The 13,513-nt window shown below is 44.5% G+C and overlaps 1 protein-coding gene across 1 annotated transcript in view; it reads right to left on the reverse strand.

Moving 5' to 3' along the window:
• Positions 1–5,817: 5,817 nt before the first annotated feature.
• The window catches only part of LB (lipopolysaccharide binding protein), a 31,967-nt gene continuing 24,271 nt past the window's right edge, over positions 5,818–13,513 (reverse strand). The window contains exons 11-15 of the mRNA XM_071079338.1: positions 12,605–12,672; positions 12,089–12,131; positions 10,257–10,320; positions 9,375–9,451; positions 5,818–6,722 (exon numbers count right to left, since the gene is read on the reverse strand). Coding sequence (XP_070935439.1) covers positions 6,678–6,722; positions 9,375–9,451; positions 10,257–10,320; positions 12,089–12,131; positions 12,605–12,672 — 297 coding nt within the window. The 3' untranslated portion in view covers positions 5,818–6,677. The remainder of the gene's footprint in view (positions 6,723–9,374; positions 9,452–10,256; positions 10,321–12,088; positions 12,132–12,604; positions 12,673–13,513) is intronic.

Below are 13,513 nucleotides of genomic sequence, written 5' to 3' on the forward strand. Positions count from 1 at the left end.
ATCACTTGAGCCTGGGAGGCAGAGGTTGCAGTGAGCCAAGATTGTGCCACTGGACTGCAGCCTGGGCGTCAGAGCAAGACTCCATCTAAAAAAAACAAACAGACAAACAAAAAACCATCAAATCTCATGAGAACTCACTCACTATTGCAAGAACAGCATGGGGGTAACCACCCCCATGATTCAATTACTTTCCACTGGGTCTCTCCCACAATACTTGGGGATTATGGGAACTACAATTCAGAATGAGATTTGTGTGGGGATACAGCCAAACCATATCAGTGACTGAATAATTTCCTGTCACTATTTGGCTTTTGAGAAATTTCCGGTTTTCTCTCCTGGGCTCCAGACCACAGAAAATTCTGTGGCTGCCCATATGGCTGGGCTCAGTCTTCAGCATCTTCAGAGGTTAAGCTGATATGATGTGACCAAAAGCCCTACCATGGCTCCCCTTGTTAGACTATCTGTTATGGACCAATGCCCCCAGGTAAACAAAGACACTGTTACCAGGCAAGCATTCCAACGGCTTAGAGATTACCTTCCAGGGGCCAAGGACAAAAGCCATGTCTCTCTTTGAGCAAGGTTAAATTCTTTACTATGTCCTGCTTCACTCCACTGCCATGATACCATATGGACCCCTTCAACATCCCTGTAAACCCAGGCACTACCTCAAGAGAAGGGGAAAGTCTGGAAAGAGGAGAAAGTGAGCAAATGACAATTTGCTAAATTAACTGAAGAGTCAGAGTTATGGGATTTGATTTCTGGGCATTTATTCTGCAATGTACCTCCACATGTATGAATTGGCATATGAATACAGGTATTCACTGAAACATTATTTACAAAAGCAAAAGTTTTAAAACAACCTGAGGACCCATAAGTAGGAATTGGTTAAATAAATTGTACCTTTCACCAGGAGATCCTATTCATCTTTAAATAAGAATGAAGAAGTTATTTTGTACACACACAAATGTGAAATATTATGAAGCTGTGTTAAGTTTTAAAAATCAAATGCAGAAGATCTCTGTGTACTAATAGGGAAATACATTTTAGACTCTTCCTGTGAAAGAAGCAAAGTACATTCGCTGTGCTAGCTCCTGCCAGACTTTCTAATCCCTGGGGCCCAATGCTGTACTTGGTTTCGGTTTTGTTTGTTTTGTTTTCTTCTCCTGCCCTTTCCACACATGCACACTTATTGATTCTACTGTTTGCCTAACCCTTTGATACTATACCCCACAGCTCTCATCTTTCCACCTATTCAGACCTGTGGCTGCCCCTGACCTTGTTACCTACATTGCCAGGACTTCTCCATGCTGCCTTCACTTACAGCACAATATGGACTATCCTGGCATGCTAGTGTCTTTTCTTCTAAGCTGCATCTCGGGCTCCTTAGAAAGAAGAAATGCAGGCTGGGCACAGTGGCTCATGCCTGTAATCCCAACACTTTGGGAGACCAAGGCAGGTAGATCACCTGAGGTCAGGAGTTCGAGACTAGCCTGGCCAACATGGCAAAACCCAGTCTCTACTAAAAATACAAAAATTATCTGGGCGTGGTGGTGGGCGCCTGTAATTCCAGCTACTCAGGAGGCTGAGGCTGGAGAATCACTTCAACCAGGGATGCTGAGGTTGCAGTGAGCCGAGATCATGCCATTGCACTCCAGCTTGGGTGACAAGAGAGAAACTCCATCTCAAAAATAAATAAATAAAAAGAAAGAAGAAATGCAGCTGGGAATGGTGGCTCATGCCTGTAATCTCAGCACTTTGGGAGGCTGAGGTCAGTGGATCACTTGAGCTCACAAGTTCGGGGCTTGCCTGGGCAACATGGCAGAACCCTGTCTCTACAACAAATACACACACACACACACACAAATAGCTGGGCATGGTGGTGCATGCCTGTAGTCCCACTACTTTGGAGGCTGAGGTGGGAGGATGGCTTGAGTCCGGGTGGTGAAGGTTGTAGTTCACCAAGATTGTGCCACTGCTCTCCAGCCTGGGAGACAGAGCCAGACCTTGTCTCAAAAAAAAAAAAAGAAAAAAAAAAAAAAGCATGTCTTGAGACTGAATGGGTTCTGAGACCTTACCTGAGATTCTCATTAGAAATATCATGTATTCCATTTTCTAGGCTGTTTCTGCTGCTTAGGCCATTCAGACAGAGCTGTGGTTTTGGTGATGGTACCTGAGATTCTCATTAGAAATATCATGTATTCCATTTTCTAGGCTGTTTCTGCTGCTTAGGCCATTCAGACAGAGCTGTGGTTTTGGTGATGGAAGGAGACCTCAACTGGCTATAGCCTGCCTGCCTTTTCCTCCAGTGATTTAATTCTCTTACCTAAGCCTAGGCCCCAGGCTGGGGATGTAGAAAGTAGGAATGTCAGGAGATGAAAGGATTCTGTTAGAGATGATGAATTGTGCTTAGGTATGGAGACAAATTAAATCAGAGTAGTGGCCTGGAAGACACCGGTGGGGCTAGATGTTCTGATCAGGTTGAGGAGAGGAGAGGGGAAATCAGTGAAGGGCAGAAGGGAGGAACAGGTTGTAGTCAAGAGGAGGCGCTCCAAGGTGGCATCTTGGTTTTGTGTGAGAATGAGTTCTACACAGCAATGAGACTGTGGTCTCTTGAAAGTTCTTTGACAGTCCGGTTCTTCTGGTCATTGAGATCAGAACCTCCTGTCCCAAGGCCAGTCCTTCTCTACAGGTTGGAGCTGTCTGGGATACTCATATGTTTATGGTCAGATTTCAGGGTGTCAGAACCTGCAATGGGACTCTAGGGCCAGCTGTGTTTTCCTGTACTACCCCATCAAGATATAACACTGTTGGGGCTCAGAAAACTATATGCCAATACATGGCACATTGATATGCTGAACTAAAAAAGCAGCCTCAAGGTCTTCCTCTGATCTTCCCTCACCTCCTTAGCTCTCTGATCCTCTTTCCTGAAGCACCAGCAGGGACTCTGTCTGGAATTTCCTTCTCTGAATAAGAAAACTTCTTTCCAAAAGAAATGCAATTATTTTAAGACCCCCTTCCTAGGAATCTCATCAAAGAGCCAAGAAAGATTAACTGGAGAAAAGACTGGGAATCATCATCTTGCCCAGACAGGCTTCTTCATCTATCCTTTTAGTGCAGCTCAGAGATTACCCGGGGCCCTTCATCTACATAACAAGGCAACCTTTGTTCATTGTGAAGTTCTGCCCCTCACCTTCCTGCCACCTCCCCCAGTGCACAGAGGAACTTCTTCTTCCAGGCCATTCTTCTTTGGGCTCAATCATTTCCCCTGAAAATCACTTACTCCCACCTTAATCTATGCCCTTCCCTATGAAGAAGGGTAGAGAAGCATCTGTGCCCATTGGCTTCTTGGGTAATTATTCTTTTCTTTTTTTGAGACAGGTACCTGGGCTCTGGTACCCGGGCTGGAGTGCAGTGGCGCAATCTTGGCTCACTGCAACCTCTGCCTCCTGGGCTCAAGCGATCCTCCCGTGAGGCTCAAGCGATCTCAGCCTCACGGATAGCTGAGACTACAGGGGCATGCCCTTATGCCTTGCTATATATATATATATATATTTTTTTTTTGTACTTTTTATAGAGATGGAGTTTCACCATGTTGCTCAGGCTGGTCTCAAACTCCTGAGTTCAAGTGATCCACCCACTTTAGACTCCCAAATTGCTGGGATTATAGGCATGTGCCACTGCACCCAGCCTGGGTAATGATTCTTATGTGATTCCCCCATGCTGTCTATGTTAAATAAATTTTGTATGCCTTTTTCTTCTATTAATGTATCTATTGTCCTTTCATTTTCAGCAAATTATCAGAGGGCAAAGGGGGAGGCTTTCTCTTGGCCCCTATAGCACTTGTTACAAAATGAAAATGTTTAGTTTCATGGAATAAGAATACCCTTTTCCTGCTTTATGAATAACAAACCTTTTGCCTTTGTCACAAATAAGTATTTTTTCCCTCGTCTTATGGCAAACCTTGTTGCTTCATACCCATCAAGGACTTGCCTGAGCTTCCCTGAGCCTTTTCTTGGAGCTATCCCTGGGAATGTCCTAGAATGTTCTGGAATGCAAGCTTGCCTGCAAACTAAACCTGAGTTGTAAAAAAATATGCAGAGAACAAATCACAATTTTTCCAGGCAACGTGGCTAACATTTTAATTGTACAGCTGGGGTTTTGACCAGCTGAGCTGCTACCCTATTGTAAGGTCATGAATAGACCACATCAGTGCCCCACCCAGATTCCCAGACCTTACCACCAATGCACACCAATCTGACTTCTAATCACCAGTGCTTGCATTTCTTTGCCTGAGAGATTTCTATGACTCCTATAGCCCACTCCCCAGAATAGAAGAACCAGAGAACTAATAACCCCTAGGAGTTCCCCTCAACCTATGACTGATGGGAAGTGGCGTATATATACTTCAGCTCCCCTTGCTCTTGGGATACCATGAGATGTGCTGTACATTAAGTCTCAGAGTTTCTCCAGTGGGATTAGCTCCAGTCACCTATGGTAGTAATTGGTTTCATCACTCACCATTTATAGGCTGCCTTCTCCATCTCATTTTCCAGTTCCTGTTGGTACCGCCTGGGATCTTCTTCCAAATAAACTATTAGGTTGGTGCAAAAGTAATCACGGTTTTTGCGATTGAAAGTAATGGCAAAGGCCGGGTGCAGTGGCTCACGCCTGTAATCCCAGCACTTTGGGAGGCTGAGGCAGGCAGATCATGAGGTCAGGAGATCGAGACCATCCTGGCTAACATGGTGAAACCCTGTCTTTACTAAAAATGCAAAAAATTAACTGGGCGTGGTGGCGGTACCTGTAGTCCCAGTTACTCAGGAGGCTGAGGCAGGAGAATGGCGTGAACCCGGGAGGCGGAGCTTGCAGTGAGCCGAGATCGCACCACTGCATTCCAGCCTGGGCGACAGAGCGAGACTCTGTCTCAAAAAAAAAAGAAAAAAAAGTAACAGCAAAAACCGCAATTACTTTTGCACCACCCTAATACTTGTACTCACCACTTTGTTTCAGGGTCTACTTTTGGGGACACCAAAGTATGACAGGTGATCTAATTGTGTCATCCATTGACCACCACCTGGTTATTCCCTGGGCACCTACAGAAGCTTAACATGAATCCATCAAGTTCCAAAGTAATCCTGCTGGGAGCTCTTTCCAGCCTCATTTGACAGGAGAGGACACTGAGGCTTGGAGATATCTTGCCCAGGGACCCAAAACTGGTAGGCTGGAATCAATACTGGCTCTTTTCAGCATACCTAAGTATCACTCTTAAAAGCAGGAACAGGAATGGAGCCTGCGCTGCAGGTATTTCTCCCCATGAGGACCCCAAAGCCTGGCAAATAGAAGGTGCTTAGTAAGCACACCCAGCCAAGAAATATGGAATCCCCATTGTGGCTAAATAAATCCTTCCACATGGATTACCCAATACAGTCATTATAGCAGTCCCAGAAAGTGACTACTATAATCATCATCATCATTTCATAGATAAGGACCGCAGGGGGAAAGTGACCTTCCCAAAGCCACACGGCTAGTACTGGATGAAGCCTGTGTCCTTCACCAGTCGGCCATAGGGATGGACAGTGGTGGAAAACAAATGAACAAAAGTAGAGAGGAGAGAGGACACGAAGCCACAGCTTACCCTGCCACCAGCTGGGCGACAACACGTCGTCCCATCTTGGAACACATCTCTGTCACACACAGGGTAAATGGGACTATTCCCTGTGAATTATCTGCTAGCCTGAAGCTCCATCCATCTGCTCATTAACACAATAAAAAAATTATCAAACGAGTCTTCTGACTCCCAGTCCCTGGGAGCCCAACTACATAACTTGGAAACGACTCTTTATTAGTCTGATCAAAGGCTCATTGTTCAGTAATTAGAAATCATGGCCTCTCCCTCCAGGCTTGGGGCTTATAAACAACAGTTGGATGAGCTTTTTATTGGGGTTGGACCAAAAACTTAGACAGATCCATTTCCTCCTAATTTACACCTGCTTCAATGGGGGAAAAGCAGCGGGAGGCTGAGCTTTTGCTCCAGGAGATCATTGGCTCCCCTGGCTGTAGCAGGCGAGAAATGAGGGAAGGAACGATGTTGAAGTGAGGCCCTGCCTGAGACAGGACAAGGGCCTTAGAGACGAGCACCGATGCCAGGTCCAGGGCTAAGTGATGCACAGAATCCCTGGTTCTCTCATTGAGACTCCCACAGCAGCGGCGATGAGAAAGGGGCCTTGGAGACCATAGATGGGGTTAACTACCCAAAGACCCCTGAGGTCAGAAGAGGGCAGGCAGTGATGAGGCTTGCCAAGTGATTTCATCATCTCATCATCTAATAAATATTTATTGAGGACCTACTAAGTGCCAGCACTCTGCTAGGCATGGGGATCAGATGGCAAAAAAAAAAAAAAAAAAAAAAAAAAATTACAGTGCCTGCTTGTAAAGATATCCCAGGCCAGTCGGGGAGGGTGGTCCCTCCTGGAGGGGAAAGCAAAGTCCAGACTCAGAGACAGCATGCATGCACCTGGTGAAGAGGAGGAGGGTGGAGGCAGAGGCCAGGCAGACCTCATCCCCGGAGCTGAGAGCAGAAATGTCTTCATTCTTCAAGAATCTCTGAAATGTGCTGCACAGCTGGAAATGCAACATACAGATCCAGATGTGGCCTCCAAGCTTCATCTTTCTTGTCCTCAAACTCTCATGTATTGGACGTTGGCACCCAAGAACAGGAAGTCCTAGGAAAAACAGGACAGGACAGGATGGTAAAGAGTATCCTCTACTCCAAAAAGATGCATCTGCGATTGAAAGGGCGCCCACGTCTTGTGAAACACAAGCTCTGCCAGAATCCAGGTCAGTGCATAAATCGCGAGTGTGCCTCAGTCCCGAAGCTCTCCATAAAGCATAGTTTTCCCAGCCGCCTTCTCCAAGGTAGAGATCGATCTGTCATTCCCCGAGCTGCTGCTGCCTGACAGGCCTCTAAGTGTCCTTTGTGTCACCTAAATTTTCTCTCCTTGGCAAATGACGAAAAATTGTGAACTGCTAGGGTGTACTCTCCTGCTTTTCTTATGTTTCCATCACCCAGAGGGGCAGGAATTCTGAACCAAAGACCAAGTTCAATTCTTTCCCACAGGGATCCATCCTTTATTTTAGATGGTTAGACACATGGACAGAGTTGACCTCAAAATTCTAATGAATATTATAATATATAATAAATCTAATTACCTTCCACATGTCAAACATTGAGCTAGAAGCTATCATACTTGCCCTCTAATCATCACAAAAGCTCAATGACGTTTAGGTTACGTCCCATTTTACAGAGGAGAAAACTAAGGCCGATGAGATGAACTGTCACTCAATCTTTGATTTGAACAATGATCTGTCTGACTACTTACGAACGCTCAAGAGCAGTTAAGTGTTGAGTATCTCAGAGCCCAAAAGGGCTTTGGACATTTGTTTTTTAGATAGAACAGTTGGTCAGTGTTTCTAGGTTCCTAATCATCCCCCCCTGCCCTTCATTCCCTTTAATGACTATTATTTTCTGATGTTAACAATGTACCAGGCACAGTGCAGCATCCCCCTCCTGCTAATGAGTCTGCCAACCCAGTTCATCTCACCTCAAAAGATAACCTGAAAATTGCAAGCACTGATAGACCACAAAATGCTTGGTCAGAATCATAGTTTGAGTAGTGAAAAATAGTTTTTCACTATTTCACTTGATATTAAAATAGTTTTTAAGTTAAGCTTAAAAAAGAACCTTAAGTTAATTAAAAAAAATTTTTTTGAGACGGAGTCTTGCTCTATCACCCAGGCTGGAGTGCAGTGTCATGATCTCAGCTCACTGCAGCCTCCGCCTCCTGGGTTCAAGCGATTCTCCTGCCTCAGCCTCCTGAGTAGCTGGGATTACAGGCGCACATCACCATGCCCAGCTAATTTTTGTATTTTTAGTAGAGATGGGGTTTCAGCATATTGGCCAGGCTGGTCTCAAACTTTTGACTTCATGATCCGCCCGCCTTGGCCTCCCAAAGTGCTGGGATTACAGGTGTGAACCACTGCTCCTGGCCTAAAAAAAAATTTATTTTAAGTTTAAAAAATAAGGGAAAGAAAGAAAACAGGCAGGAGCACTAGTAATGCAACTGTGCAAAACAAACAAACAAACTTAAAAAAAAAAACCTTAAAACAAAAAGCACTAGAAGTACACCAAAATTCAAACTGTGGTTGTAGTGGAGCAATAGACTTATGAATATTTTTTTAAAATGTATATAGTGTTGGCTGGACATGGTGGCTCATGCCTGTAATCCCAGCACTTTGGGAGGCCGAGGTGAGCCTATCACTTGAGGCCAGGAGTTTGAGACCAGCCTGGCCAGCATTGTGAAACCTAGTCTCTACCAAAAATTTAAAAAAAAAAAAAAAAAAAAAAAATTAGCTGGGAGTCGTGGTGGGAGACTGTAGTTCCAGCTACTCCAGAGGCTCAGGCACAAGAATCTGCTGAACCTGGGAGGCAGAGGTTGCAGTGAGCCAAGATTGCGCCACTGCACTCCAGCCTGGGTGACAGAGCCAGACTCTGTCTCAAAAAAAAAAAAAAAAAGGAGTATATATGGTTGTAGTACTTGTTTAAATGGGGAGGCATGCCAAACATATATTTATAACAAAGCTCTTCAACCTAAAAATTTAGAAGAAAAGCTTAAAACTTACAAATGACTTTCAGAACCTGACCAAATGCTATGTCTAGGACTTACGGTATTTTCTTTCTTTTCTTTTCTTTTTCTTTCTTTCTTTTTTTTTTTTTTTTTTTTTTTTTTTTTTTTTTTTTGACGGAGTCTTGCTCTGTTGCACAGGCTGGAGTGCAGTGGCATGATCTCGACTCACTGCAACCTCCACCTCCTGGATTCAAGCAATTCTGCCTCAGCCTCCTGAGTAACTGGGATTATAGGCACCTGCTACCACACCCAGCTAAGTTTTGTATTTTTAGTAGAGACGGGGTTTCACCATGTTGGCCAGGCTGGTCTCAAACGCCTGACCTAGTGATCTGCCCGCCCCGGCCTCCCAAAGTGCTGGGATTCCAGGCGTGAGCCACCGCGCCGGCCTGCAGTGTTTTCAAAACGAGTTGGTCTTGAACTTCCCTCAGGTCCCTCATGGTAGGGATGGGAGGTGGTGGTGGCATAAGGCTGTGTGAAATGCCGCCTGCACCAGCAGAGGTGCCACTTCTGAAGGACATGTGGATGGTTTTGTGGCATATGGTAAGGCCCAGGAGCAGCCGTCCTCCCCCTGGCCAGACATTCCCAGCTGCAGGGCTGGGCTGGGTGTCACCCATGAGTCATGGCCTCTGAAGCTAGCATATAAACCACCTCCTCCCTCACACATCCTCAGAGCCCCCTGAACCCACCAACCTTATGGATCTGGAGTCCGAGGTCGTAGAGCTGAACACACTTCAGCAGAGGAAGGGGGAAGCCTGCGGCCAACTTATCTGGAGGTTGAAGCACAACATTGAGAGAGATTGGTGAATATATAATAATTAGAGACAGATTTTTACCGAAAATGTTCTCTGCAAACTCTATATTCGCTATATTCCCATTTAATGATTTCCAAGACTATGAGGTAGGTGTGATTATTCTTTCCATTTTACAGATAAGGAAACTGAGGCACAGAGTGGTCAAATAACTTGTTCTAGGTCACACAGTTAGGAAGTGGCAGAAAGGGAATTTAAACCCAGGGAAGCTGGCTTGGAAGCCTAAGCTGTCAGGCATGGTGCTGTCTGGAGGAAGAACACATTCACGATAAGATAAGGAACAGGGCATCCACTCCCTGCCCTTTGCCTCGTCCTGCTCTCTGTTGCAGCCAAAAGAAGCAAAGCTTCATGGAAACAGGGTTTAAGTCTTTTGCTTTCTTTTTTGACTAGGCAGTTGGGCAATTGACTGGGAGATGTGAGTCCAGAGGCGGCTGCCTTGTGCCTTCTATATTAACTTGGTCCTCAGTCTTTGACTTGCCTCTTCAGAACGTGGGGCACTTCCATGTGTCCCTCTATGCCGCTTATAGGGAGGTTTCCCGTGCTCCAAAGAGCTGTGCCAGCCCCCAACCCTCATTAGAGCCCTGGAGGGAGATGAGGCCAACTTCAACCATCCCATGTCACAGGAAGGTCGCTAAGCTCAGAGAGAAGTGACTTGCCCACGGTCATACAGCCCCCAGAAGAGCCCTGTTTTCCAAGTCCAGCTCTCTTTCCTCCAGACGGCAGTGTCCGCTTTTGACTTGGAAAAATCCACAGTGGTTCTTACCGTTGAATTTGGGGTAGAGGGTGTTGAGGATGTAGTAGTTGAGGAGTGCTTCCAACAGCTCCGCCTGGAGGAGAACAGGAGAGGTACACTTACATCGCCACATGGCCACACGGTGGTTCTGTGTGTGCCAACATAGCAAAATGCTTGGAAAAAGCAAACTATTATTACATCATGTTACTATTTTATAAGATAAAACTCTTTTGAGATGAGCATTTATTATGCAAGTGAATAGAAACATTTTGGAAAGTTACACACCCAAATGTCTTTCCTCTAAAGGAAGAACATTAACGTTTGACTTGTCCTTAGCCTTATCTTTAGTGTTCAATTTTATTTACAGTGAGAATGTTTTCCTGAACTACCTGTATAATTTAAAAAATTTAATAAAAGCAAAATAAGCTGCTCTACCAAAATCATGAAACACAACTTTTAACCCTCACTATATGCCAAGCAGAGAGCTCAGAGCTTTGTGTGTGTGTCTGATTCAATCTTTACAACAGTCCCTCAACATTCATATTAATGTCCCTATTTCACATATCAGGAAACCGAGGCCTACAGAATGAAAGGGACTTACTACCAACTGGGCAGCAGCATCAGGATTTGAATCTAAATTTATCTGAGTCTATAGTTCTTGTTTTTACATTTCATGCTCTGAAAACCCAATAGGATGGATTTTTGTGAAACTTTTTACTTGAATGTTTTACTTTGCAGTAAACATGCACAGATACAATATGAGTGTACCGTTATTCACTTCACCCTTTATTCTCTGCAAGGAGTCAGACTCAGGGTCCCTGCATCTCTCCCCACAGCTTCTGTGTTTGCTTCCACTTCATAAGTGCTTTGGGAAAGTCTGGGAGGCAGGGCACAGGTGGAGGTGGTCAGTGGAGGCCAGCATCATGGAATGGTAAAAGAGAAGCCAACGACTGCACGTTAAAGTCTACCCAGCTCCTCCTTCCCTCTTTCCAGAAAGCTCTTCTCCATCACTTCGGCCCACACTGATTTTCACATTCTCTTTCCTCCTTTTATATGGGGCCGTCTACTTCACTACTTTTTCTACTTTATGGAAATCACTTCTTGGTTTTACCTGCTCAGCACTCAATCCCTCTTGTTTTGATAACAGAGTCTGTTTCCCCCCAGGGAACAACCCTCCTCGCCAGTCTTAGTCTATATGATTTGGATGTAGGTGACTGCAAATCCTGCCTCCTGGAGTGTAGATGAGATCCATGCTGGGCTGATTGGCCTTGCCCAACTTCTGGCCACAGTGCTTGGCTTAAGACTGGGTGCCCAAGATTAGTCCAATGAGAGTGAGCAGGGAGTTTTTTTGTTTGTTTTTTTTGTAAATTTTTAAAGAAACGGAAACGGTAGGAAACTCTGGGGCTTGCTACCAATTGGGAGAGCCTGCCTGAGAGTGAAGCTGACACAAATGAAAACAGAACAGAGAGATGGGAGAGAGATTCTTGATGCTCTAATTTGAACACCTGAATCCAGCTATGCCTGAAACCTCTGATCTTTGTTTTTTCATTTATTTTTGCTTTTCAGTTATATAATCCTATATATTTCTCCTCTTTGCTTAAGACAATTTCAATTGGCTTTCTGTCTCTGGCAGTTAAAAGAATTCTGTTCAGTAGATGACTTAATTACATATTGTTTTATATTAGGATATAACTGTTCCTTGGCCCTATGTCTTGTGTTTTCAAGACTTTACACTTCTCCAGGGCAAAAAATCAACTCTTCTCCTTTTGTATTTCCTATTATAGGTGTCATAGCAATTGCTTAGGAAACACCCCAAATTAATTAACATTCTAATCATGTCATCAATAAAAACAACAACTTACATTGAATAGTCCAACTTTGGATTCTTTCAGTTCCACTTTTACCCTGTAATGAATCAGAGAAGATTCAAAGGTGTGAGCTTTATGCAAGTCTAAGCAATGTGGGGGTCCCCAGAAGCGAGAAAGGATGGGCTTGAGAAGGCACAGGGCCAAAGGTAGGGCGGGAACAGGAGTGGAAAAGATGACTGAGGAACTAAAAGCAGTGATACAATGATATCGGGAAGACTGTCAGAGGGCAGATGAAATAGTGTCAAAAAGCTCACTCTTTATCATTCCAGGAAGTTAATATAGGTGGGGCCTAAAATTCATACATTAAGAAGTAACAGTCTTAGTGAATTCTTTAACAATTTGAGATTTGTGGGGGCAGGACCAGTGGGGCAGAAGAATTGGGCCAATTGGGGTGAAATGTAAGTGTACTTTCCAAATGGTTTCCCCCCTCCCACCAGCTACAGAGAAGCAGCTACAGTATACAGATGGAGTCCAGCTGGGCACCCGCATGTGGGCAGGAGGCCAACTTACTTTCCTGGCTGCAGGAACCCAGTGATCTTGCTGGTATTGAAGGTCAAGATGGCGGACACATTAGTGGCCTGGAAATGCCAGTAGAAGGAAGCAGGTGTAAGTGATGAAGGTTGTATGTATAGGAAGGATGATGACGAGGGACTGTCTCCTCTCAACAAACAGCTCAATGAGCTAAAGCAGGAAATTTGCCCCTCCCAGAAGGCTCACTGTAGGTGCTCAATCAATATTTGAACTTGGACTTGAACATTTTTACTTGAAATTGTTGTCCATGATAGCAGTTAAACTTTGAACAGACTACTAAGATAAGGTATAGAGTACCTACTCTTGGAAAGCTCTAAAAAGGATCATTTCTAGTTATCTCAGGTCAAGATTCAGCCCTAGTAACAACAATAATAAATTATTATTATTATTATTTTAGAGATGGAGTGTCTCTCTATTGCCTGGCTGGAGTGCAGTGGTGCAATCATGGCTCACTGCAGCCTTGATCTCCTGGGCTCAAGTGATCCTCCCGCATCAACCTCCTGAGTAGATAGGACTACAGGTGCATGCTACCAGGCCTGGCTTTTTTTTTTTTTTTTCTTTTTTGTAGCAATGGAGTGTTGCTATGTTGCCCAGGCTGATCTCAAACTCCTGACCTCATGTGATTCTCCTGCCTTGACCTCCCAAAGTGCTGAGATTACAGGTATAAGTCACCACACCCAGACAATAAATTATATTTTAATTTAAAATATATTAATAATGATACTTTTGATAACAATAACAACAATATTAAAATTGCAGATACAGCCTCTAGGAAGAATTACCCTGGCAGAGATTTGACTTATTGATTTCAAAAGTCAAGAAACAAGAGAGCAGAGTTCTCCATCCAGCGAGCAGGGCCGCCAAAGGACACGACATCCCTTCCCTATT

Source organism: Macaca nemestrina, chromosome 15, assembly GCF_043159975.1.
Source record: "Macaca nemestrina isolate mMacNem1 chromosome 15, mMacNem.hap1, whole genome shotgun sequence".
In the NCBI taxonomy this organism is placed as follows: Eukaryota; Metazoa; Chordata; class Mammalia; order Primates; family Cercopithecidae; genus Macaca; species Macaca nemestrina.